The following is a 26396-nucleotide window of genomic DNA, read 5'->3' on the forward strand; positions in this document are numbered from 1 at the left end:
AATCAGTGTTTTCATCTATGTTTTCAAGGGCATTAGCTGTATGTAGCCATGAATGTACCGATGAGGAAGTAGATAAAATTAGCAATGCAGGTAGGAAATTTAAATATCCTGACAGTGTCTTAAACAGTGCAGTGCAAGCGGCAAAAAAAGACTATGTATCAAAACCAAAAAAGAAACCTTACAACAAAAAAGATTTGCTTGTACTGCCTGATAATAATAATATGAAAGATATCACCCTTCTTCTTAAGAATTTTGGTGTTAATGTCGCATTTAAGAACAATAAAACAATGAAACATGTACTTATCAAGAACTCCCCTGACAGTACTATAGGGTGTGTATATAAAATTCCTTGTGAGTCTTGTGACAACTTTTATATTGGCCAAACGGGTAAAGCACTGGAAAAGAAAATAGAACAGCATAAGCAATGTGTGAGATATGCACAAGGGAACAGTGGTATTTTTGTACTTGTTAGTGAGAACAATCATGCTATCAACCCTTAAACGCCGAGTCTCTACAAAAACGTCTCCTGTATGCCGGCGGCGTTCGGTGAGTTAGCGCCGAAGCGGAAAAAAAGTTTTGTTCAAAAAATCACAGCACGCTTAGTTTTTAAGATTAAAGAGTTCATTTTTGGCTCATTTTTTTTGTCATTGCCTGACGTTTAGTATGCAACCATCAGAAATGGAAAAAAATATCATTATCATATATAAATATTGAAATATATGACAGCGCAAAAAAATATTTTCATATATAATTTTATACAAATCGCGCTGTGAGCAAAACGGTTAAAGCTAACGGGTTATTTTGTTTTTCTTTGTATTGTACACTAAATTGCGATGAATTTGGTATATAAAAAATTGTAAAACGATCAAAGCAACACAGAGAAAATATTATCACAAAATGATGCATGAATTCGTAACGCACGGACGTAAAAAAATGTATTTTTCAAAAATTCACCATAAACCGAAATATTGTGCTAGAGACTTCCCGTTTGTTGAAAAATGAAGCTAATTGATTGAATATTACTAGACTGTAAGTGTTTTAGCTTACAATTGCAGTTTTCGACCATTTCGGTCGAGTTAAAGTTGACCGAAAGTCGATTTTTTTCTATTTATCGTGATTTATATGAAAATATTTCAAAACTGATAAAAGCTACAACCATGAGTTATTTTCCGTTGTATTGTACATGAAACTGCGCACATTTTCATATATAAAACTTTATGTAACGACTAATATAAAACTGTGCAAATATTACGACAACGTGACGAAAGAATTTCTGAGATGTTCGGCCGAGTTACTGCGCAGACGTAAGGAAAATGTTTTTTTCAAAAATTCACCATAAATCGAAATATTGTGCTAGAGACTTCCAATTTATTGCAAAATGAAGGTAAACGATTGAATATTACTAGAATGTAAGAGGTTTAGCTTACAATTGCGTTTTTTTACCATTTCGGTCGAGTTAAAGTTGACCGAAGGTTGAAATTTTGGCAGTTATCGTAATTTATGTGAAAATATTTCAAAACTGATAAAAGCTACAACCATGAGCTATTTACTGTTGTATTCTACATGAAATTGCGCACATTTTCATATATAAAAGTTTATGTAACGACTAATGTAAAACGATGCAAACATTACGACAACGTGACGAAAGAATTTCTGAGATGTTCGGCCGAGTTACCGCGCGCAGACGTAAGGAAAAAGTTTTTTTTCAGAAATTCACCATAAATCGAAATATTGTGCTAGAGACTTCCAGTTTGTTGCAAAATGAAGGTACATGATTGAATATTTCTAGAATGTAAGAGTTTTAGCTTATAATTGCGTTTTTTTTACCGTTTCGGTCGAGTTAAAGTTGACCGAAGGTTGAAATTTTGGCAGTTATCGTGATTTATATGAAAATATTTCAAAACTGATAAAAGCTACAACCATACGTTATTTTCTGTTGTATTCTACATGAAATTGCACACATTTCCATGTATAAAACTTTATGTAACGACTAATATAAAATGGTGCAAACATTACGACAACGCGACGAAAGAATTTCTGACGACGACGTAAGGAAAAAGTTTTTTTCAAAAATTCACCATAAATCGAAATATTGTGCTAGAGACTTCCAATTGGTTGCAAAATGAAGGTAAATGATTGAATATTACTAGAATGTAAGAGTTTTAGCTTACAATTGCGTTTTTACCATTTCGGTCGAGTCAAAGTTGACCGAAGGTTGAAATTTTGGCAGTTATCGTGGTTTATATGAAAATATTTCAAAACTGATAAAAGCTACAACCATGAGTTATTTTCTGTTGTATTGTACATGAAATTGCGCACATTTTCACATATAAAAATTTTTATGTAACAGGCTAATATAGAACAGTGCAAAAATTACGACAAAAAATAACGAAAGAATTTCTACAAAATTTTTGGTCGTAAAAAGATAAAAACCATAAATACAAAGAAACCAAAGGGGTGTAAGAAAAAGTTAAATTTTTGTAAGAAAAAAAAATTCACCATAAATCGAAATATTGTGCTAGAGACTTCTCAATTTGTTGCAAAATGAAGGTACATGATTGAATGTTACTAGAATGTAAGAGTTTTAGCTACAATTTGCGTTTTTCGACCATTTCGGTCGAGTCAAAGTTGACCGAAGGTTGAACTTTTTGTAGTCGACATATGGTACTTTCGCTGCCTTGGCACCCAACAGAGAATTTTAGTCGACGTCAAAACAAAAAAATGATACGTCCAGTAGGCGTTTAAGGGTCAATTGGGAAGGGGCAAAAAGGATTGTATATTTTAATAACACACTGGAAAGGAGTATCACTGAATCTAGTTTTATAAAAGAAAGTTACAGCCATAATATGAATATCAGTCAAGGGATGTATAAACTTGATCCTTTAATATAAAAAGAAATTTGTAAATTGTTTAAATTTTAAGGTAGGCCATAGAGATGTACGAAAATAAGATTATCATATTTGTAAACACAGTGCGGGGGCAGCAGTGCTTGTGACTTTTCCAAACTCCGCCTCCCTGACACCTGTCAGGTGTGTGGATCTGTTGTCGCCTATGGTTGGTATGTTTATCAGTATTGTCCCCTGAGAGTATACTGTGATTTTTAGCCAAATGAGTTTTGAAGGCCATTCCCACCTTGACACCGGCCTATGGATGGATACGTAGTCTCTAACAGTTGTGTATGTTCGTCAGTACGTTCCTGTAGTATATGTATTTGTGACTTCTAATACTCTGTATCAGTCCTTCGTCAATGGCTTGAAAATAAAGTCGAAACTGGTCAGGACCTATTTTTTCACCTGGTAATTGTATATATATATATATATATATATATATAAATATATATATATATATATATATATATATATATATATATATATATATATATATATTTATATATATATATATATATATATATATATATATATATATATTTGTAGGCAGTCCAGTGCTTGTGACTTTCCAAACTCGCCTCCTGACACCCTGTCAGGGGTTCCATTTTTTACGTATGTTTATCAGTATTGTCCCTGTAAACCGAAAATCGTTGTAAACCTATGGATGGAAAAATCGTCAAAAATCGTCAATAATGCTAAGAAAATCTTACTTTTAATGCTTTGGGTGTATTGAAAAAAACGATGTACAGTAAACTACATTTTTATTGAGTTTTCATCAAAAAACCTCCAAATTTTTATTATTCTGCAATTTTGGAGCCATATTTCTTCCGTCGGATCGGCAAAAAACGACGTGTCAATAATGCTAAGAAAATCCCTTGGAACTTTGGGTGTCGTGAAAACTGGGAAATAATTTCTGATGAATTTTTCAAAAAGCGTCATAACCTCAGAACGTCGCCATATTTCTTCGGACAGATCAGCAAACCGGGAACTGCCTAATATATATATATGTGTGTGTGTGTGTGTAATTTCTGATATATATATATATATATATATATAGATATATATATATATATATATATATATATATATATATATATATATATATATATATATATATATATACATATATATATATATATATATATATATATATATATATATATATATATATATATATATATATATAATATGCATTTTTATGCAGGATAGGTTCCAGGACATACTGCGGAAATGGAAAATCCTCAAAAAATGCTTAAAACTGGCTTATAACTGCCAAATATCTTGTACCCCTTAAACTAAAATTCTTATAACTGCCTATTTTGACATTTCACTGCTTAATTTGATATTTCAAACAAAAATATACCTTAAATCTTCGTACTAAAACAATTTAATATAATTTCAAATAAAAAATACTCCCCAAACCATCATCCCAAAACACCCAAAGTAAACTTACATAACAGTACTCTCCTACTACCTTTACTCTTAACTCTTAAGTAGTCTGTGTACACCCCTTAAACTCTTATAACTGCCTATTTTAAGTTCATCGCCAAACTTGACAGGTCAAACAAAAAATATACGTCAAACTATTATCCCAGAACACCCTAATATCAATTCAAAGTTGTGTTGCAGAATTAAGTACCAGCCTACAACTGTTACTCTTAAGTACCCCCTGTCTTTCAGACATGCGCGTTTTCTCTAGCCTACATAACTTTGCACAACGTTCTGCATATACTGTAATGCAGTGGGCATACATTCTATGTACATTGATATTTTCCTGTGCTGTAAGATTTTGAAATGATAATTACTGTATAGGTATGTATTTTAGGATAGTACTACTGTATAGAGCATATCTAAAATATGGGGGTTGTATAGAACGACGGGACATGTACCTCCAAACAGAATGGTAGGTTTGTTATGTCATATTAGTATTTTCGTGATTACATACAAATTCATTTATGATTAAAAAAATTATTTACTACAGTAAGATCTTGGTTTACATCGTTTTGTGGTTAGTCCTCACCATCTCCCGTAAATTTATAAAAAAAATTTTTGTGCCGTCAGTCTCTCTCTCTCTCTCTCTCTCTCTCTCTCTCTCTCTCTCTCTCTCTCTCTCTCTCTCTCTCTCTCTCTCTCTCTCAGTATACTGTACATATACTTTAATGAGAAAACACTGCAAAATATCTATAACGTGTCATTTCACATACAGAGTGTATTTGTACTGTATTGATCTAATCACCATAAAAATATTTAAAATCCGAATTTCATAAGTAAAAATAAAAATAAAAATATGAAAATAAACAAATCCAGGAAGTTCACGACACGTCGACGAAGGCAGCGTTGCCATATTTTTTTGCCTTGTCTGATTTATTGTACCGTATTTCATTACAAGTTTAGTTGACTATGATTATCACACATAATAGTGCACAGGAGAATATTTTATCACTGTTGATGTTTCATCTCTAATCACTGTAAAAATATGTAAAATCCTAATTTTATATGTAGGCAACATTCAGCATTCGTATTCTCCTCCCAGCCATTGTGAAGTCTCATCCCCAGCAAGTTACTGTGATCTGATGTGTTAACTCTGAAGTCTCTCTCTCTCTCTCTCTCTCTCTCTCTCTCTCTCTCTCTCTCTCTCTCTCTCTCTCTCTCTCTCACAGATAAGAGAAAGGTTGATTTTTTATGCATGTATGTGTATTTGTGTTGTACAGGATAGTTTTATATATGAACGTGATGTTACTTTGTCATTCATTTTCTCATATTTTCCATGCGTGATTACTGTACAAGTTTTTGCTTATCAATAAAAGTAGACTGGAAAATAAAATTAAAATAATTAGCAAATATTTTAGATAGTTTACATTATGCTCTATCATCCAAAAACACTTTACAGTACAGTAATATAATTTCAGATATATCTTACATACCCTTAGAAGAGAGAGAGAGAGCTTAAACTTGTTAAGCTCATTCTGGGGCCCACCTGTCATTCCAGGGAGGACCCCAGAATGTGCTTAACAAGTTTACGATTTGTATTACAGATTTATTTAATTTGCATTAAACATTTTATAGCTATTTTGCTGTGTTTACATTAATATTAACATTTGAAAAATAGTAACTCATTTGTTATCATGAAAATATATTTATTCATGAAAATAAAGTTAAAATACAGTAATTAGTGAATATTGCTCTATGAAAAAATTCGCGAATTAGTGAGAATTCCCCCGCGGACAAGTGAATAATGAGCACCATAAAATTCTGCAACAAAATGAAATGAGAAAATATGAAACGCATAAAAACCTACTTCGTCCTGCGAGAAAAACAGAATAAATAAAAGAATAAAGCATTTAAAATGAAATTTAACATAAAAGATGAACAAAATCATATGTCACTGCAGTGATGCCTAGCTGACTTGAGATAGAGGGAGGAAGCATTTATATTGTTGAGTAGAAGGAGAAGAGACAGTAAAAACATTACTGTAAGTACATAAAAGCAGTAACAATTCACACAGAAGAATAAAAGAACGGAATTTCACAGTAAATTATCGTAATGATACAATATATAAACAGTCAAATGCAATACAGTGACGGTAAAAAACCGAAAGATTTCTCTACTTGAGCGAGTGTTCGGGACTGCGCAGATTGAGACGGTAGAGAGGAGAGGGGGGAGGATGGTCGTGGGTTATTGGGCTCTACTTCCCACTTACTTCCCAGCTGGGCTCAGATGATTTTTCTTTTTCACTGCATTTCGCCCATTTCTTTCATTTACACTCGATTTGCTGGCATCACTTCTTTTTTGTTACGGTAAAGTAACTATCGAGTAACACTTGCTTTTTACAATTTTTGGCATTGTAAAAGTAACTCATCCCCACATTATGAAACACAACTGGCGCCACATTCAGCTTCTGCGCGCCTTTGATTGTTTTTGTAAACGACCTCCTTGTGAAAAGTTATTTGATCTCTCTCTCCTTTTCTTACATGCATTCTTTACTTATTACTGACCTATTCGTTTGCAAAATCCGCATGTTTATTGGACAGTAATTTAAATTCAGCCGTTTGGTAACAGTAAGTTGATGTATTGTCATAATTAATCTCCTTGCACTCAAGATCGAAGTGTAAACAATTCGACAATCATACACGCGTAAGGGATTGTTTTCACATCTGCTGGATGCTGATTCTCTCTCTCTCTCTCAGACACGCAATCGGACACACACACACACACACACACACACACACACACACACACTCACACACACTCGATTCCTTTGAATATCCTTGCAAAATGTGAATAAAATTGATTTTGTTATCAACCTCTGGCTACTGCGAGCACTTCGGTTTCCTGGAGGAGATCCCATCTCTCCTCCCTCAATCCCAGCCGGCCGCGCGCCATTTTTACCAAACAGTTCGTAAATCGAATTTTTAGCTCGTGCACGGAAACAAAGGTTTTCGAAAAGTTTACTTCATGTAACGTACTTGCTTATTACTTTACACGCTTAATTTAATTTTGAAAACATTAATAACAGAAAAATTTTTTAAAAGGCGACTTTTTGGGTGGGTTGGATCGAATTATCCAGATTCCCTCTATTTCTTATGGGGAAATTTGTTTCATATTTCAAATAAGTCGCATTTCGACCAGCCATCTGGAACTGATTTATGTATGTACAGTGGATCCCTGCCGATTTGCAGTTCCGATTTCGCGGCTTCACCTATTCATAGATTTCTCTGTGGAACGATTATACACACCCGCAGAAAATTCGCCTATTCTCTGTATTTTTCGTAGGGAAATATTCACAAATTACTGTATTTTTAAATCATTTTCGTGACTAAATGCACTTTTTGTGGTAAAACTATTAAAATATCCAGGTATATGCATTTTTAGAGTTTTTTGGGTGTTTTGAACTATCAAAATATGCGGTTGTAAGCCTTTTTAGAGGGGTTTTAAGTATTCGTGAATTTTAGCTATTCAGGGGACGTGGTGCGCATTCCCGGGAATAAAGGGGTTGACTGTGTATGTACTATATATATATATATATATATATATATATATATATATATATATATATATATATATATATATATATATATATATATATATATATATATATATATATATATATATATATATATATATATATATATATATATAAATATATATATATATAATATAATATATAATATATATATATATATATATATATATATATATATATATATATATATATATATATATATATATAAATATATATATTTATTATATAATATATAAATATATATAAATATAAATATATATAAATATATATAAATATATATAAAATATATATATATATATATATATATATATATATATATATATATTTATTTATTTATTGCAAGTAAACCACAGAGCACATAAAATTCATTGTTGTAGTACTTGTGAAAGTGAAAAAGCAACTTAACCTCTTGTGGAGGGATATTATAGAAGAAAGAGAACACCAGGTTGCCTGCTAAATCCAGAATGAAACAGTGCAACTAAAAACTTGAACCAGCACACAAAAACTATTTTCCCTGTTACATGTACCAGAATTTGTGACATGAAACTACACTAGGTTTTAGGTAGGCCTACTAAAGTAGCAGTTTTTCTTTTGGAGTATTTTGACTACTGACAAGTTTTCCATTTAATCTTTTCGTGGGTAGGCTACAGAATCCCCTCAACTTGCATGTTTGTGTGTGTGTTTTTGTGTGTTGTGGGGTGGGTGGGGAGGGTGCAGGATATTGAGTGGGGCAGATTCATATCCATCATAAAATGGTATTACACACTATACACTAAGCTACTCACCACTTTTGAATACATGACATACTGTGAATAATTTCTAGGTTAATTATGTTAGGGTATTATAATATAAAAAATTGTAAATGACATGTGATAAAACTGTTGTTGCAACATTGTTTTCCTTAAGCAAAAACAAAAATGTCTGTATATATTCAGTATTAACATAACCTTCGTATCTGGAATTGCATGGCAATATTGTAATCTAATTGTGATTTCTTTTAATATATGCGACTTTTTTTATTAGTATTTTTTATTATTAGTATTAATGACCTGAAAGAGGAGGAAATACAGAATGCAACATTAGTCTCTCTCTCTCACACAGTTTCAAGTCTGTATGTATAGCAGTGTATTGTAAGGTGTTTATAGTAACAGACTTAATCCTAATGGTTTTATATATTTGTCTTGATTGTTTGTGTATTTTTTGTTCTTGGTTTGCTTAGTTGGCACAGCAACTAACATTTTTCCCTCTTAAACACCTTTGGAATTATTTTAAATATGTTTAAGTATTTTACCATATTTTTGTCACACTTTTAGAATTAAATAATGAAGGATGTGCTTTTTAATTTTTTGTAATATTTTTTTATTATTTTACAATTACTTTTAAAAGTCTTAGTATTTTTAACAGACACTGACGGTGTATGTATGTTTACAGTCATTGTGATCAGTGTTTTTTTTTTTTTTTTTTTTTTCAGAGAGAGGATAGGTATGAGGAACGTTGGTCCCAAGAATATCACCACAAGCATGGAAGGGGCAAGGAACCCAAAGGAAGTGAGTGTGAACTCTGATTAAATATTTCTAGTTTGAAGCTTAGATGAATTTCAAGTAGAGTTACCATCTAAATGGTTATATCAGGAGCTGTGAACCAGAATTGCTCAGCAGACAGCAGACTCTTCCAAAACAAAATTATTGGTCAGTCAAGTAAGCCCAATCTTGAGGCTGGTCAGACTGACCTTAACCTTCTGTTAGCATTAGAGCCAGATCTGTAGAAACAATCTCTCCTCAAATATTTTCATATTTCATATTAATGGTTAAGATGGATGATGACCACCTGTGTTGCCACTTACCAAGTATATCAGTTTTAGTGATTTTTCACATATCACAGCATAGAACTTTTTTTTATCACTTATTTGCACTTTGTGGCATCTACTGTATAGCCTCTCTCTCAACTAATTCATTTCCTTGTATTCTTGGGTGAGTGGGAATCCAACAAAACTCAATAGATTTATGCTTAAGAGAGGTTAAAGAGCACAAATGAAGCTTTTTAATTAATGGGTGAAAAGATTTGAAATTTTTTAGTGCTTCCAAGATACTTCTAGAATCACTAAATGGCTGAGGGTTTTAAATGGTTTTTGGGGAGGGCCCTTAGCTTTGCCCATGCCTGTTGCTGCAGGAGTAAAATCAGAGGCAGTGTCTGGTAGTTTACCAATATATATATGACTCCACATATTACTCCACTCCATCTTGAGATTTCGATCCATTAGTTAAATTTTCCCTTCATTTTTAAGAGTATCATGTTCTAAAGATTTACTTCTTATAGTTTCTTCCAGGTCATCTTTTTCTCTGTGTTTTTACTGCCAATGTATGTTTCTGGAATAAACTATGGAGGGATTGTTGTAAGTTCTGTTTCAAGGACTTTTGAAAATTGATGTTATAATCCTCAAGTTCTTCAAGATGCTGGCTTTGGAAAGGATTAAAAGAGGTTGTTCCAAACCTTCTGGAATCACACACAGTCAGTAGCTAATGTTGGATCAATTTTTAAGCTTTTAAGTCACTTGGTATACTAAAAATCTGGCTCAAGTCTTCATAGTTCTATTGACAATGCATGTGAATCACCACCAAACTCTCGACTGGTAAATTTCCGAGAGGTCCTGGGCAGTCTTAAGACCCATATTGGTTTGGAAGCAGAGAAATATACTTGGAAGCTAATGTCTGGATCGAACATACAGTCTCAATAGAGATACTTTATTGTCATACTCAGTTAAAATCAAATACAACTTTTAATATATTTAATTATTTTTTTTTAATTTTCATGTAGCAGATCAGTGTGGTTTACATCGAAAGTCATCCCAGAAAGTTCATTTCTGTAGCGTAGCATAAATTATTTCCATTTAGAGTAATAGTTGGTATGGTTTCATTAGCCGTATGTGTACGAAACTGGGCAGCAGCTGTTACTGACACAGCCTAAATGTGTGTTCATCTGCCCACTTGTTTAATGCATTAATAGCTCTTTGCATATGTTAACATGCAGATACTGCACCATACCTTGTACAGTATTATGCCAGGCCATCAACAAATAAGGAGCCTTTTACTGTTGGAGGTACTCTTTCCAAAATATGTTAATGGCAACTGTGAAATTGACTCAGAACACTGCATTGAAGGACCCGATTTTCACATAAGGGGATTTTATACATAATTCCCAGTTTTAACCCTAAAGTACCTCTTTGTTAAAAAAGAAAAAAGTATAGATCTTATCGTATTTCCTTTTATACTCGTACACTTGTTTTAAAAAGCCAAAACACCAAGTTGTATCATATACTTTTTCTAGGTCAAAGAAAACCCTTATATTTTGACACTGCTTAGCAAAACTTGGCTAGATGTGGTTTGAACTGGGTCTGGTTTGCATCACTCTTTCCAGAAACCATTATTTCCTTCAACTTACAGATACAAGTTTGTAGCTACTAAGTATTGGGATTATCAGTGCGGTTTTCCAGCTCTTTGGTAGAATCCTTGTTTCCCAGATTTTAATGTAATAAAAAAAAGATTCATTCAATTTCTCTGGTAGATGCTGTAGTATTTTGTAAAGGATTGTATCGTCACCTAGGGTAGATAGATCCAGTTTTTGAAAGTCATCTTCCAGTCCATGTAACATAGGTTTAGCATTGTGAGATTCAAGACGAGAGGTCTGGGTATGACTGATTTATTTTTTGGAAACCAGGTATATGTCGAGGAATGCGAACGGTAAGGTGGTCACCGACCTGCGGATCCCATTTCACGCATTTGGGCGAGAATTTGTGTTTTGTTAGATGACATATAAATGAGAAGAATTTGTGTTACAATAAATGTACAAAAGTGGTTACATACATCGGCGGAAAGGCCGGACAATAATATGTATGGCGAGATATATAAAATATGAAATAATAACAGGTAATATACATGACATGATTAATGCAGAAATGAAGAGGCGCTTGATGCCTTTACAAGTACTCCCCCCCAAGACAATGATTACGGAGATAATTATTGGTTGACATGGAAGTTAATCACGGAGGCACTGGGGGAGCAGGAGGTGACCCATGGCCTTTGGGGCACCCACGGCCCCTCCTTGGGGGGGCGGCAGGTATGTCTGCGGGCGCATTTTGACGGGGGACCCTGGGACATCTGCCTGCTTCCTCTTGGATTTCGCTGTCTAACAAGAATGCTGGTTTTAACCTGTCGATGGAAACCCAATTCTCCCAGCTGTGGACGTCGATGAGATACACCTTGGGGGTCCTGTCGATGACTCGGTAAGGGCCCCTGTAGGACCTGGTCAAGGGTGGGCAATGGGCGTCTTATCCTGACGAAGACATAAGTGCAGGAATCCAGGCTGGCCGGGCTGTAAGTGTTGGTTCTGTCCACAAAGGTCTTATGGCAAGTCGCGAACTTCTGTGCTAGTACCCTCAACCTTGGGAGGGGGTTGTCTGTGCCGTCGGCTGACGGCGGGAAGAATTCCCCTGGAACAGCTAGTGTTTCTCCATAGAGTTTTTTCTGTGGGGGACACGTCACCATCTGCCCTCGGTGCGGTGCGGAGAGCCAGCACGACCCAGGGGAGCTGGGCCTTCCAGTTTTCATCAGTGCAACGGGCCATTAGAGCTGCCTTCAGTGAGCGGTGTGTCCTCTCTACTATGCTGTTTGCTGCGGGGTAGTGGGCTGTCGTGCTGTGAAGTGTCATACCCATCAGGCATGCCAGTGAGACCCAGAGTTCTGACAGGAATGCTGAGCCCCTGCCTGTAATAATGCTGTCTGGCACCCCAAAGCAGCTGATCCAACTGGAGAGGAGGGCTGCTGCTCAGGATGCTGTTGACACCTCCTCCATAGGTGTCGCCTCTGGCCAGCGAGTGGAGCGATCTATGACCATCAGGAGGTACCTAGCGCTCCCAGACTGTGGTAGAGGCCCAACAACGTCTATGTGGATGTGGCCGAAGTGTCGACGAGGTTGGGGGAAATCACCAATGCCTGATTCTGTGTGCCTTGTGATCTTGCTGGTTTGGCACGGGATACAGCTCCTCGCCCACTGGCGGCCATCCTTTCTGATGCCGTGCCACATGAACTTTTCTGTCATCAGGTGTGCCATTGTACGCCCTGATGGTTGGGAGAGGCTGTGAATGATGTTGAACGTCTGCTTCCTCCTCAAGGCGGGGACCAGTGGGTGGGGGCAACCAGTGCTTGTCACAGAGAAGCGTTGCGCCCGAATCTCCCTAGGGCACATCCTCCCACTTGAGTGCCGTCAGTGCTGTCCTGTAGGCTGTCATTTCCAGGTCTGCTACTTGCTCCCTTGCCAGGTCCTCGTAATCTATGCTGAGGTGGAGGGAATTGATTTCCACCCGTGACGGCGTCGGCTACTGGATTCTTCTTGCCGGGAACGTAGGTGATGGTGCAACCAAACTTGGAGATGGTGGCCAAGTGTTGCTGCTGCCTTGCCGACCGCGCGTCGCCTGCCTTCGCGAATGTGTGCACCAGGGGCTTGTGGTCCGTGAGGATGGTGAATTGAGTACCGTCAAGCAGGTATTTGAAGTGCCACACAGCCTGGTAGATTGCAAGCAGCTCTCTGTTGAAGGCGCTGTAGCGGGTCTCTGCCAGTAATAACTTGTGACTGAAGAAGGCTAGAGGTCGAGGGGGCGCCGTCGACTATTGGCTCGAGCACTGCCCCGCAGGCAATGTTGCTGCTGTCGGTGGTGAGTCTCAGGACAGTGGTGGGGTTATGATGCGTCGAGGTGGTGGCACTAGCGAGGGTTGTCATTGTCTCTTCGAACGCCTGCTGCTACGGAGCATCCTACGTCAGCGTTTTTGACTTGCCCTTCAGGACTACTGTCAGGGAATACATGATGCGGGCGATGCCTGCGATGGAACAGTGGTAGTAGTTCACCATGCCAAGGAACTCTTGAAGGTCCTTGATTGTCTGCGGCATTGGGAACTTTTCTATTGCTTTCACTTTTGAGGCCATGGGGTGTACTCCTGCTGGGGAGATCTCGTGTCCGAGGAAATCCATTTTTTCCACCCCAAATGTACATTTGTTAAACCTGACGACTAATCCATTCTCCTGTAGGCATTTCAGGATGGCGCGGACGTGGCAAGGGTGTTCCTCTGGGGACTGGAGAAGATAAGGATGTCTACATAACAGATGCAGAAGGGCAGGTTCCCCAGGATGGTGTCCATCAGGCATTGGAATGTGGCCCCTGCACTCCTGAGACCGATTGTGGAGTAGGAGAAGGTGTACGTCCCGAACGGCGTGATGATGGCTGTCTTTTGAACGTCGTCAGGATGCACAGGAACCTGAAAGTATGATTTAAGCAAGTCCATCATAGTGAAGACCTTGGCCCCATGAAGGGCACTCATCAGGTCTTGCATGTTCGGCAGTGGGTAGTGGTCTGGTGGTGTAACTAAATTCAGATGACGGTAGTCTCCGCAGGCCCTCCAGGAGCCATCTGACTTCTTTACCATATGTAGGGGAGACACCCATGGGCTCGATGCTTTGGTACAGATGCCCATTTGTTCCGTCTCGTTGAAAGCCCATTTGGCGTCTTGTAGTTTTGGGGCGGGGGGGCCAGGCGACGGAACTTGGCATGAGTTGCGGGGCCCATTTTAGTTAAGTGGTGGAAGATGCTGTGCTTGGCCCCAGCCCCCGGCAACTGGCAGAGCTCTGGTTTAAAAACTACCAGGAACTCTTGGAGGAGGGCGGCATAATTGTTGGAGGCTGTGAAGCAGACGGCGGGCAACCCCGGTCCAGTGGAGAGTGGTTGGAAGTGGCAGATCCCGGTGTCAAGAAGGCATTGCCTACCGACATCGACCAGGAGTCCGTGGTGTCCCAGGAAATCGGCGACCAGGAAGGGGAACTTGACCTCCGCGATGACAAAAGGCCAGCAGTACCTGCAGCCCAAGATGGAGATTGTGCAGGTCATGGTTCCATGGCAGCTGATGGGGGTTCTGTTCATGGCCAACAGGGAGGGCATGGAGTCAGCTGTCCGGGTGTAGTCCTCCTCCGATGGCGGGAACACTGATTGCATAGTTCCCATGTCAACCAGCAGGCGCCACTTTGATATTTCGTACCTGATGAAGAATCCTGCTGGTCGGGAGATGTTGTCTTTCACAGCCACTGCTGTTACTTGTGGCCACCCTTCTCGTTTTGTGAAGGAACAGGGGGATCTGCAGTTCTTGGCACTGGGGCTGAACCTCCTGTGGAAGTAGCACCACGCCGGGTACATCCACGCCCTCTGTTCCCTTGGCAGTGCCTTCCTCCTGTAGAATCTAATTTATGATTTCTGGGTCATCATCCTATGTCGTCAGGCTACAGTCTGTGAGGGTGGCAGCTGCAAGGCCAGCGGCTGCAGGGGCGGCGACGTGTTTGGAGGCTTTAGTGGCCTCGTGGATTTTCTGTGCGACGTCGACCAGCTTGTCTGTGGGAAGGGCTTCTGCTTCTTTAATTTGGCCCCTCACCTCCTGCGGAAGGCGCCACAGGAATATTGCTTTTGTCAGGCTGAGTTCCTTCCTGTGCCCGTCTGCCTTGCCAGACTTCGCAGTTCGTCCCAGGCGTCCCTAGGTGATGCTTCCCCTAGGGGCTGGGTCAACAGGTCTACTGCTCCCTGTGCTCTTTTGGGGACGGGCATGGAATATGTTTGTATCAGCTTGTCTCGCAAGGCCAAGTACGTGACCTTGTCTGGCTGTGAGTCAAGCCATGGGGAGATTTTTGTTGAAGACCTCTTCAAGTAGTGTCGTCATGGTAACGTCTGCCTTGGTCTTCTCATCCATGATGCGCGCCACGCAGAAGTGAGCATCAGCGCGCAGAAACCAAGATACTGTGTTTTGGCATGAAAACTGGGGGGGAGCTTCACCACGTCTGGCTTTGTGGGCGAAAGGGGCACGCAGACGATTTCCGGATTTGCGTTGTAATTCAGACTCTGCCATCTTTACTGTCACACACCAAAACGCAAGTATGCGCTGTATTTAGTCCACTAATGGTGTTAGAATTCGAGTGGTCAATGTGAGTCGTGAATGGCAAGGTCCAAAACCGTTCGAAATGCCATGGGGTTCCTCTGAGGAAGGAGCTTTCAGAGGCCTAGACTGAAAGCAAATATGGCCATATTTAGTCTGTTCATGGCTGGGCCAAAACCACATGTTTACCTGTCACTCCAGGGTCAGTAGTTGTGAGATTCAAGACGACAGGTCTGGGTATGACTGATTTATTTTTCGGAAGCCAGGTATACATCGAGGAATGCGGACGGAAAGGTGGTCACCGACCTGTGGATCCCATGTCACGCATTTGGACAAGAATTTGTGTTTGTTAGATGACATATAAATGAGAATAATTCATGTTACAATAAACGTACAAAAGTGGTTACATACATCGGCGGAAAGGTCGGACAATAATACGTATGGAGAGATATATAAAAATATGAAATAATAACAGGTAATATGCATGACGTGATTAATGCAGAAATGAAGAGGCGCTTGACGCCTTTACAGCATCATTAAGGGTTCTTATTTTCCATTAGATGACAGATGTTTTGAAATAGAGGGGAATAGTTTTTTACTGGATATTTGTGAGATGTTTTCCTATTTTTAATGCAACTTATATAAGTTGGGTATTAAGATTTCCATTTATTTTCAGAGTAGACAGATTCAGGAATTAATTTTCCACAAATTTTTTGTGTTGTTTCCAAACTTTATGATGACTTTTTTGAGCTTTTGACGTGGATATAACAAACAGGTTTTGACATAGGAAAAACTTATTATTTGGCAGTTGCTGTTGAATCCTCAAGGAGATACCCCTCCATGTTGTGCCAGCGCTCCATTTTGACTAGACTAATATCAAAGAAATATCTTTTAGCCTGGTCTTGTAGCCAGGTATTGTGTCGTAATGAAAAACACTATGACATGTGATAAGAGTATAATGGACTCAGTGGTAAGAGGGTATTTTCTGTGTCTTCAGCGAAGCTGAACCCAGTTTTCCAATATCAAAACCTGCAAGAAGCAGAAGTGACTGCTGCGTATGCACATCCACCATCTTTTAATCTTCCCCCCCACCCAAAAAAAAAAAAAAAAAAATTTGTGGTCTGAGGTCAAGCCACAGGTTTCAAGCCCCAGTCTTTATTCTGAAAACATTTTGGGTTTTGGTGATAAAAGATAGCATCCCCACCCGTTGGTAAGACCCCTGGTTTTCCGCCGTAGCGCCTATGGGGTCAGGACTAACCATACCACCTACTGATACACAGTGTACTTGAACAAATCTCATGGTAGTATATTTTAAGAAAAGAATACTGTCTCTGATGACCACCCAGTACATTCGCAGACTTCTTCGAAAGAGACTTTTCTGGAGAAGGCAATGACGTACTTAGTTTTCTAACGTCATGTGACTTGGGAGTGTGGGTTTGCCTTTTTAATGAGGGACATTAAAATTATTCTGAGCCCTTATAGAGAGAGTGGTTTATTCGTGCTAGGGTGTAGGAAAATCGCACCTTCTGGGATGTTTGCCGTGACTTCTAGGTAAACCTGAAGTGCTTGAACGGGCATAATGTTTTGTCTGCTAAATTGAGTTTTCTTATAAGAATACAAGATTTCCTTCATAAAGGATCCTCATTCTTGGCCAGGAGTGATGGGCCAGGGACAATAATAATTGATTATCAGCAGTTTGTGTGATGTATTGCCCCCGTCTAAGAAAGCCCAGTTCACTGATATGGGCTCCTGATGCTAATGCAATCAGGAAGAGTGCCTTTCTGTAGCATGCGAGTTGTGGTTGTATTGGGTCTGCTGAATTGAGGGGTAGATAGAAGTCTAAGTACCTTGTTCAGGGATCAAATAATTGGAAGTCTTTCAGGACCATGTCTTTGTAAAGCAAAGGGAAAGTGAACTCATCTATGCTGGAGTCAATCCTGAATCCATAAAGTAAAGGTTTCATTAGTGCTGCCTTGTATGCCATGATTGTTGTATCCACAAAACATTTTTCTTCAAAAAGGTATATAAGAAAATCTAAGTGTTTCTATAGAAATCTCAAGTCGTCCCCTCAGTATGGATATAATCTAACCATATCTTCCATACGGACTGGTATTGTTGGATAGGTGATGCTTGTAAGTTTTGCACTAGATACCTAGCAAAGTTGGGCAAGTAGTTTTCACAGTAGATAAAATTTTAAAAATCCATACGTGAAGGTCTCCACTCAGAAAGGTGGATTCATAAATGACTTTCCCTCCTACACTCTCGGATACAACATTGGATGATAGTGGAATTGATCCTTTCACCCATTGTTGAAGTAATAAGAACCAGTGCCTGTTTGGCCAATTTGGGCTATTAAGTAAGCTGTTCCTTTGAAGGTTAGAAGTTCACTCAAAACCTTCGAAATCTGGGGCAATGGAGGAAAAAGATATATTGTTCCTAATAGGAAGGCGTCTCTCTTGCTGTTGTTTGATTGTCCAAGTTTAGAGACACACATACTGGGAGTTTGTGATTCTCGTATGTGGCGAAAAGGTCCACTTACAGTTGTGGAAGCATGTTGGCTATTCTTTGAAAAGAGTGGTTGTCCAACATCCACTCTGTTGAGGCTGTTGCCCTTGTTAGAGTCTGCTGATACATTGAGAGACCCTGTGAGGTGAATTGCAGACAGATGCTACTCCTTTACTTGCGCCATCTGAAGGATGGCTAGCGGTATCCTATTGAGAGGAGGTGAGTGTGATCCCAATCTCCTGATGTAAGACATTGCAGTTGTGTTGTCTAGAACCAACAAAGTGTGGTTGCCTTCTGGAGGTTTGAGGTTTTTGAGAGAGAAAAAGACAGCCATCAGCTCCAGGAAATTGATATGACAATTCTCAAGAGTAGCTGACCACCACCCTGCCACCTGACGATCCTCCCAATGTCCTCCCCAACCTGTCAACGAGGCATCTGTGTGTATTGTCATTCATACAGATGGAGGAGTCAGGGCGACCTGTTTCACCAGAGATTCCTTCCACGTCCAAGGCCGAGGTATCTCCCCAACTTTTTTTTTATTCCTTTGATGAGGTCTGTCTCACATCTTTTTCTCGCATGTGATAGCCAGAATTTGGTCACATATTTTAGTTGCAATCTGAGTATTGGATCTATTACTGATGCAAGCTGCAGCAGACCCATCGTAAGTTTAATTGCCGTTTTGGAAGCTCTGAGCTGTGCCAGGAACCTTTTGAGGCTTTTCCATATCCTGTTCTGAGTTTTGATGGGGAGAGACAACAACCCCTGAAGAGTATCCCAACACAGTCCCAGCCACTGAAAGCATCTTTTGGGCGTGAGACGGGCTTTTTTCCAATTTATTATAAAACCTTTTGACTGGAGTCTGTTGACCACTGCTCTTAGGATTTACAAGCACTCTGCTCTTATGGATGCCCAGATTAACCAGTCTTCTAGGTAAGCTGTTAGTTGTAGTCCTTCTTTTCTGAGTTCCCAGATAACCACCGTTACTAATTTTGTGAAAATTCATGGGGCAATGTTTAGCCCAAAAGGCATGAGTAACCTGTACGTATCTTTCCCTACCAGGAACCCTAGGAAGGGGCAAAAGGGAGCGGTGATAGGGACGTGCCAGTATGCATCTTTCAGATCTATAGAAACTATCCAAGTCACTTTTGGAATGACTGAATGTACTTGGACAGTGGTAGTCATCTGGAACCTTTGGCAAACTGTTTGCTTGTTCACTGTTGATAGGTCGAGGATCACTTTTCGTTCGAAGAATCCTTTTCAGGAACACTGTATCTCTAGGCTCCCTTTAACAGGGCCTTCTGCACATAGTCTTCCAGAGAGGAGTCTGGTTTTTTAAAGAACCCCTTTAAGGGGGGGGGCGGCTGGGATAGATGAGACCATTTCCACCTCAGCCCTGTTGAGAATAATGCTGTGGCCCCCAAGGAGAAGACTTCCATTCCCTGTGGTGTCTTTGAAGTTGACCCCCGACCAAGCTATTCCTATTGGTATCCCTCGCTTCCACTAACTTTTCCCTTGATAGGCATTCCTGGCATTGCTTTTCCTTTTCCTTTATAAGACTGTTTTTGGACTCCTTTATAAGACTGTTTTTGGACCTAGTGAAAAGGATGTCCTTGTTGAACTGGATGTTGTTGTCCCTTTGAACGGGATTGTCCCTTCTGACCACCTACTTGTTTATGAGGAAAGCATTTGGAGATGACTGAAGGCTTGTATGTTTTTTGACCAAAGGGAGCCTTTTCTGTTTTGGGTAACGGGAAAACTTTTTTTCCTCCTGAAATCTTTTCCCATAAGAGTGTACACTATACAGTTTTGTTGGTGGGCTTGCTTGTTGAGTTGAGTTACAACAGAATCCTGAAACAGGTCCTTACAGAAGGGGTTAGACTGTAATAAAGCAGTCACATTGGGAAGTGACTTGTTGGAGTCTTCCAATGTTTCCATTCACACTTTTGTGTGCCAGTCTAAAAAGTCATAGAGTGCTTCCCATAGGGTTCTCGTAAGACTTTTAGCCACAACGGCAAAAATTATCCTGGAATCTTCTTGAAGTCTTTTGGTGGCAACTTCCAGCAAGGTGGAAGAGGTTAGGATAGTAAGGCGGTGGGTCTTAGCACGAAATTCTGACAAAGCTGAGGTTCTTCACATAGGGATCCCAAATTGCTGAGTAGCTACATCTAAGGGGACTTTTTTCCTCTCAAAAGGAAGTTGAAGCATAGCCCATTCCTTGGTGGAATTATTTGAAACCAGGACTCTGGCAGATGGTTGTAGTTCTGTCATTGGCTCCCATTTTCAAGTTACTACACAATTCTGAAAGTCTGCCTTCACATGGTTAATTGTTTTAAAATTGAAGGGACAGAAGGTAGGGGGTACTTGATTAGCAAGTTGGGTTTTATTCATAATGGGAGTATGGATCCATCTTCTGTTGACTTGGTAAAAAGGGTCATCTATAGCTTTTAATGCTGTATTCCCAGATAAGAGAACTGACTCTTTTTGAGGTTTCTCCATGTCTGGAGAAGGTGGTATCTGGCACCAGTCTTTATTAGGGAATCCTGCCCTGTCTCTAAACCCCATATGTACAAGTTCGATCATGGTTTTTCTCATTGATTAGATACATACCATCAGGAGAGAAAGTGCACACTGAGGCATCTCCCCAGGATTATCAGTATCATCAGGGGAGAATATTGGAGCCCCTGTTGTGTCTTGATCTAAAGTTTTATAGTCCAAACTGGCCACTTTGATGGTTTCATTTGGAATTCTAACCTTAAGCCTTTTTTGGGCAGAATTTGTTTCCACTCTCCCTTTTCAGTTGCAGGATGTAGTACTTTTACATTTTGGATTGCACATTGCTGCCTTGGTTACTTTGATTTTCTGTTTGGAATCGTGTAATATGTCCCTTATATATTGCCGTTCTATGGGAAGGGCATCTTTAATGCTACTCATAATTTCCTTATGGAATTGATCAAAAGACACAAACTGTGTATCCCTTTTGGGGGATCTTGCAACTGATCACCCACAGCTGAACTGTGACTGCCTGTTACCCAGGTGAGTGGTCCTGGGTGAGTTGCTATACTCCTCAGAAAATGTAGTCATTTCAACTGGGGTTAGTTGGATCCTTGTATCCCCTTTTGGGAGAAGGATCCTGTTCAGCTTCTGAAAGCTGCATGGGCGATTGAATGCCTTCTGGAAGGTTTCTCCCATGGTTAGTTGAAAGGTTTGTCCTTGATCCTTCTTGGTTCAGCAACGTCATTTTAGTAGCAATATCAACTTCATATTCTTTTGTAAGAAAATCACCTCCAAGTGAAGATATCTCTATTTCCTCTGCAGGGTTAACCTGGGAGGTATTGGGGACTATTGTTACTGGGTTTTGCCCAAACATAGATCTTTTGAGAAAGGGTTAAATATCTGCTGCTGGATTTCTGCTGGAAAGATATAATCTCCCCCTTCCTTGCCCTTGCTGAACCTTAGAACCCATTGAGACAGCTTAAAACAACTATTTCATCCTTAGAACTTGCTGCCAAGAGCTCACTACAAATTTTGCACGTATCTGGCAGCCAAGCATTTTTTTTTTTTTTTTTTTTTACAAGGGCTATGGCAGGTGGTATAGGCCATACCCACTGGCAAAAAGCAAACCAAGCAATTTATTATGGAATACTTGAGCTGAGGGTCCAACATAATGGGCAGCCCTGTAGTGAAAAACAAACTTGTTATTAGAAACCAATTAGTATAAATTGTTTTTTATAACTAACAGGGAACATTTTTGTAAATCCCTGTATCATTAGCATATTCCAATTTACGGTTTAATTAGAATACTAGTGTCTGGTTGTAATACATTTTATAAAATATCTATGAAAAAGGTTTTGGTTAGTTTTGGCACCTGTATATGGCTATATTACTTAAACTGTTAGCCCTTTGGCAATGGCTATGTGAAATTTTATTAATTCTAAAATGTCATGCCATTCAGACTAATTTTCTATGAACTAATTTGTTTAACTAACCCAAGCTACTGACTCAAGCTACTGTTTTATATGGCTTAGGTTAATGCTTCTAGTATAATCTACATTAAGCTAAGCATAGAGGATTTCTTGGAGGGTTTTCGCTTCACCTATTCAAAGCCTCTTCTTATTTTAGGTTTATTTAAAACCTAAGGACATCAACTATACAAAAAATAACCTTCTTATAATCTGGTTAAATGTTGTATGTAGCCGAGACTACCCTTTTGTCTGATACTCAGCCACACTGTTTCAAAGCTAGCAGCAGGATATTCCCTTAAAAAGAGATTCCTACTTAATCTAGTTAGGCTATTGCCTATTCTAGGTTTATATCTTTTGTAACAGTATAGGCTACAAAAGACTTCGCCAGTACGTAGCCTTTTAGACAGGTGACCGTATTGTAAAAAACTTAGGGTATTTTTATTGATTCTAGAATACTGTTTATATGAAATCCTAGGCTTAAATATTTGTTTTTTCGTAGCCTTGTATAGGGTATTACCTAATCCAGATTATTATAGATCACTCTTAAATGTATAGGCAATATATAACCAGAAACTCACTAGTATGTAACCTTATAGTTAGGCTACTATGTTTGTCTAACTCAGGTTGTTGTTTGTAGTCAAGCCTAGGTTATTTGGTCTATTATATAAAACAGTAACCCAATAATGTGTAATCTTATAGCTAGGGTGTCACTTACTCTAATCAAGGATATTACCTAATCCGGATTATTTAATCCAAACTTAAGGGTATGGGTTACGTAAAACAATTGCCTTACTATGTAGCCTTAAAGCTAGGCTACCATCTCATCAGGCACAGGTTACTATTTTCATCTAATCGTAGATTACTTGGTTCTAGGCTAACAATTTAGTCCAATAATGGGATATTTAGTAGAAGGTTGTCACTTAGTCTAGTCCTGGATTATTTAGCTCATGCTTAATATACAGGCTATATAAAGGAAAAAATTCTGTAGCCTGTTTATCAAATCCTAGGGTCCTTGTTGTAAACTAGGTTGCTGCCTAGGACCATAAAAGGATATGTCTTAAAAGGTACTTACCTTCACTTAGGTTACTGCCTAATCCAGGTTATTTAAATCACCTTTAGGGTATGTAATCCTAGGTTATAGTCTACAGACACCAGCTGCTATAGTCTGAATTATTCTCACTGAATTTGTTAGGCTACCATCTCAAGTAGGCTACTGCCTAGGCTCTTGTAGACATTATTGTCTGAAAGGCTTATCTAAATTGTTAATAAACTGTGGAACATTTATTAAGTTAAAACTTCTAAATATAATGACCAATTCTTCAAATTTTGCATTTTTCACAAATAGCAAACAGAAATCTTGAGAGGGCACCGATCATGTGCTAGCAAAACAAAGGGCGGTTTTCGGTGTTCATACACAAGTTAAACACTTGTTGCACAGTGTAAACTACAGTTTTTAACTGGAGTTTAAAAATCAGCACTTAACTTTCAAGTTTGGATGTTTCCATGATCCTCGCTGATGAAAAAATGAGAATCGAAGCAGTTTTTGTGAAGAGCACCGGTTTCCCGAACGCAGAGAATCGAAGCAGTTTTTGTAAAGAGCACTGATTTACCGAAAGCACTTTACATTGACCAACAGAGGTAATGGAAGTCTTTTACCGGGTCGGTCGTAAACAAGATGGAGGATGCACTTGCACAGTGGTCATTTCTACTTCTTGGAATCTTGCAGGCTTTGACATTGGAAAACTGGGTTCAGCTTCGCTGAAGATGAGAGAAAATACCTTCTTATCTTTGAGTCCATTGTACTCCATTATGTGTCATTAGTATTTTTCATTACGACACAATACCCAGCTGCAAGACAAGGCTAAAAGATATCTCTTTGATATAAGTCTAGTCATCATGGAGCGCTGGCACACCACGGAGGGTTAACTTCTTGACGAAACAGCAACTACACCATAAAAAAAGCTGTGATTCTCTTTTGTCTTTTTTTAATTAAATTTTTTTTGGCCATATATTTTCAGTTTGCAGAACTGCTCTTATTTTTATAATGTTTATAGCTTCCTTGTAACTTTTCTCTTGATGTCAGAAGTTTCGTTCAATCAGGGAGCTGCTCATCTAGAAGATATGCCTTTAATTTTGGAATAGGGGCGTTTGCACTGTTAGATGGTTTCTTGAACAATTTATACTCTTGTGTGTGGAAGCTAAAGGAGTGTTATACTCTTGTGTGTGGAGCTAAAGGAGTGTTATACTCTTGTGTGTGGAAGCTAAAGGAGTGTAGAGTTCTCTCAAGAATAACATTTTCACTAATTTTTGTATTTTTCATAATCTGCCTTATCTGCCCTCCATTCTTCAGGGGTGGTTACCACTGATTTAAGTGGGTTTTGCAGTGGTCACTCCCATTAAGATAGTTGTTTACCAACCAGTTAAAATAAATATATATGTTTGATGAGCAGATACTTGAGCCAGTAACTGAATGAATATTGGTATTCTATGAAAGGTCATTTATTCTTAAAGGTGCTAAATAATGAGCAGGAGAAAAGTTACTGCTGATTTATTCAGGACACAGGCAGTTTATATAGCAACCGACTGACGTCACGCTGAGGAATACAATGAGAATCAGGGTGACCTGAGGTCATTTACTCTTCACAATAATTACAATGAATAAATACAAATTGAGTTACAAAAATGGACAAAGATCAAGCTAACAACAATCTGATACATGTGTAAAAGAAACATATGCAATATAAGTTAGTAACAGGTATAAATTTACATAGATCAGTTTGGTTGATTCAGCATGGCTGCTCCCTCTTGACCCGCTACTATGGGAGCGGTATAGAAAATGGGTTGTCATCATAGAAGACCCGCTTAGCAGGGACTTTACAAATACTCCCCGTCCCAAGATGTCGGTAACGTCTGATCAATCCATGTATCTGCTGGGACGTTGAAGAGTGCCGCGGCTCCGTGAAGTGAGCTGGGGGGGTGCGGTGTGTTTGGGAGCGGGTGTGGGCGGATGTTTCCAGGGGTAGCCCCATGGTCTCCTTTTGCGGCGGTCCGGCTGCGGAGGCGACTGCTCTGGCGGAGGGCGTGACACGGTGGTGTCTCCTGTTTCCTCCAGGAGGGCGGGCTTGAGGCGGTCGATCGACACCCAGTCGTCCTTACCGTGCAGGGCGAGGTGGAAAGCCTTGCTGTTCCTCTGAAGCACGCGGAAGGCCCCCCATAGGGCCTGGTTAGCGGGGGGCCCGGGTGGCAGATGGCGTCATCCCTGACGAAGACATGGGTGGTGGAGGACAAGCCGGGAGGCGTGAAAGCGACTAACCTGTCGGTGTATGTCCGCTTACAAGGGGCGAACTTGCCGACTATGTTGCGAAGCCTCTGGACTGACAGGTTGTGCCAATCTTCCGTGACTAGTTCACCCGGGACGATGAGGGGCTCCCCGTAGATTTTCTCTGCTGCGGAGGGGTCGCCGTTGGCTCTGGGGCGGTTCTCAACCCAAGGAGGACCCAAGGCAGCTGGTACTTCCAATCTTCGGTGGTGCAGCAGGCCATGAAGGACACTTTCAGGGACCTGTGGAACCTCTCCACCAAACCGTTGGCTACAGGGTTTTAGGCGGTGGTGACATGGTGAGATGTCCCCAGCAGGCGTGCCAGGGCGGACCACATCTCGGACAGGAAGGCAGGGCCCCTGTGGGTGGTTATGTGGTCCGGGACGCCGAACCGGCTGATCCAGCTGGAGAGGAGGGCCTCGGCGCAAGCACTGGCGGTGGCTTCCTGCAAGGGCGTCGCTTCAGGCCACCTGGTTGAGAAGGTCGACGACCGTCAGGAGATATCTGACCCCGCCTGACAGGAAAGAGGGCCGACGACGTCGATGTTTATGTGACCAAACCGCCTACCCACCTGTGGAAACCGCCTACCCCGGACTCGGTGTGACGCCCTATCTTGCTGGTTTGGCACCGGATACACTGTCTCGCCCAGGTCCTCGCGTCCTTCCACATCCCATGCCAGACGAACTTCTCTGTCAGCAGCTTGGCCGTCGTCCTGCCAGAGGGGTGGGACAGCCCGTG

General features: G+C 39.9%; 1 protein-coding gene across 21 annotated transcripts in view; it reads left to right on the plus strand.

Annotated features, from left to right (window-relative positions):
* The window catches only part of LOC136836296 (dentin sialophosphoprotein-like), a 377513-nt gene that overhangs the window by 84505 nt on the left and 266612 nt on the right, over positions 1–26396 (plus strand). For all 21 annotated transcript variants that reach the window (XM_067100383.1, XM_067100393.1, XM_067100385.1 and 18 more), the window contains one exon: positions 9383–9458. In XM_067100383.1, the coding sequence (XP_066956484.1) occupies positions 9383–9458 (76 nt within the window). The remainder of the gene's footprint in view (positions 1–9382; positions 9459–26396) is intronic.

The sequence above is a fragment of the Macrobrachium rosenbergii genome, chromosome 56 (genome assembly GCF_040412425.1).
Source record: "Macrobrachium rosenbergii isolate ZJJX-2024 chromosome 56, ASM4041242v1, whole genome shotgun sequence".
Lineage (NCBI taxonomy): Eukaryota > Metazoa > Arthropoda > Malacostraca > Decapoda > Palaemonidae > Macrobrachium > Macrobrachium rosenbergii.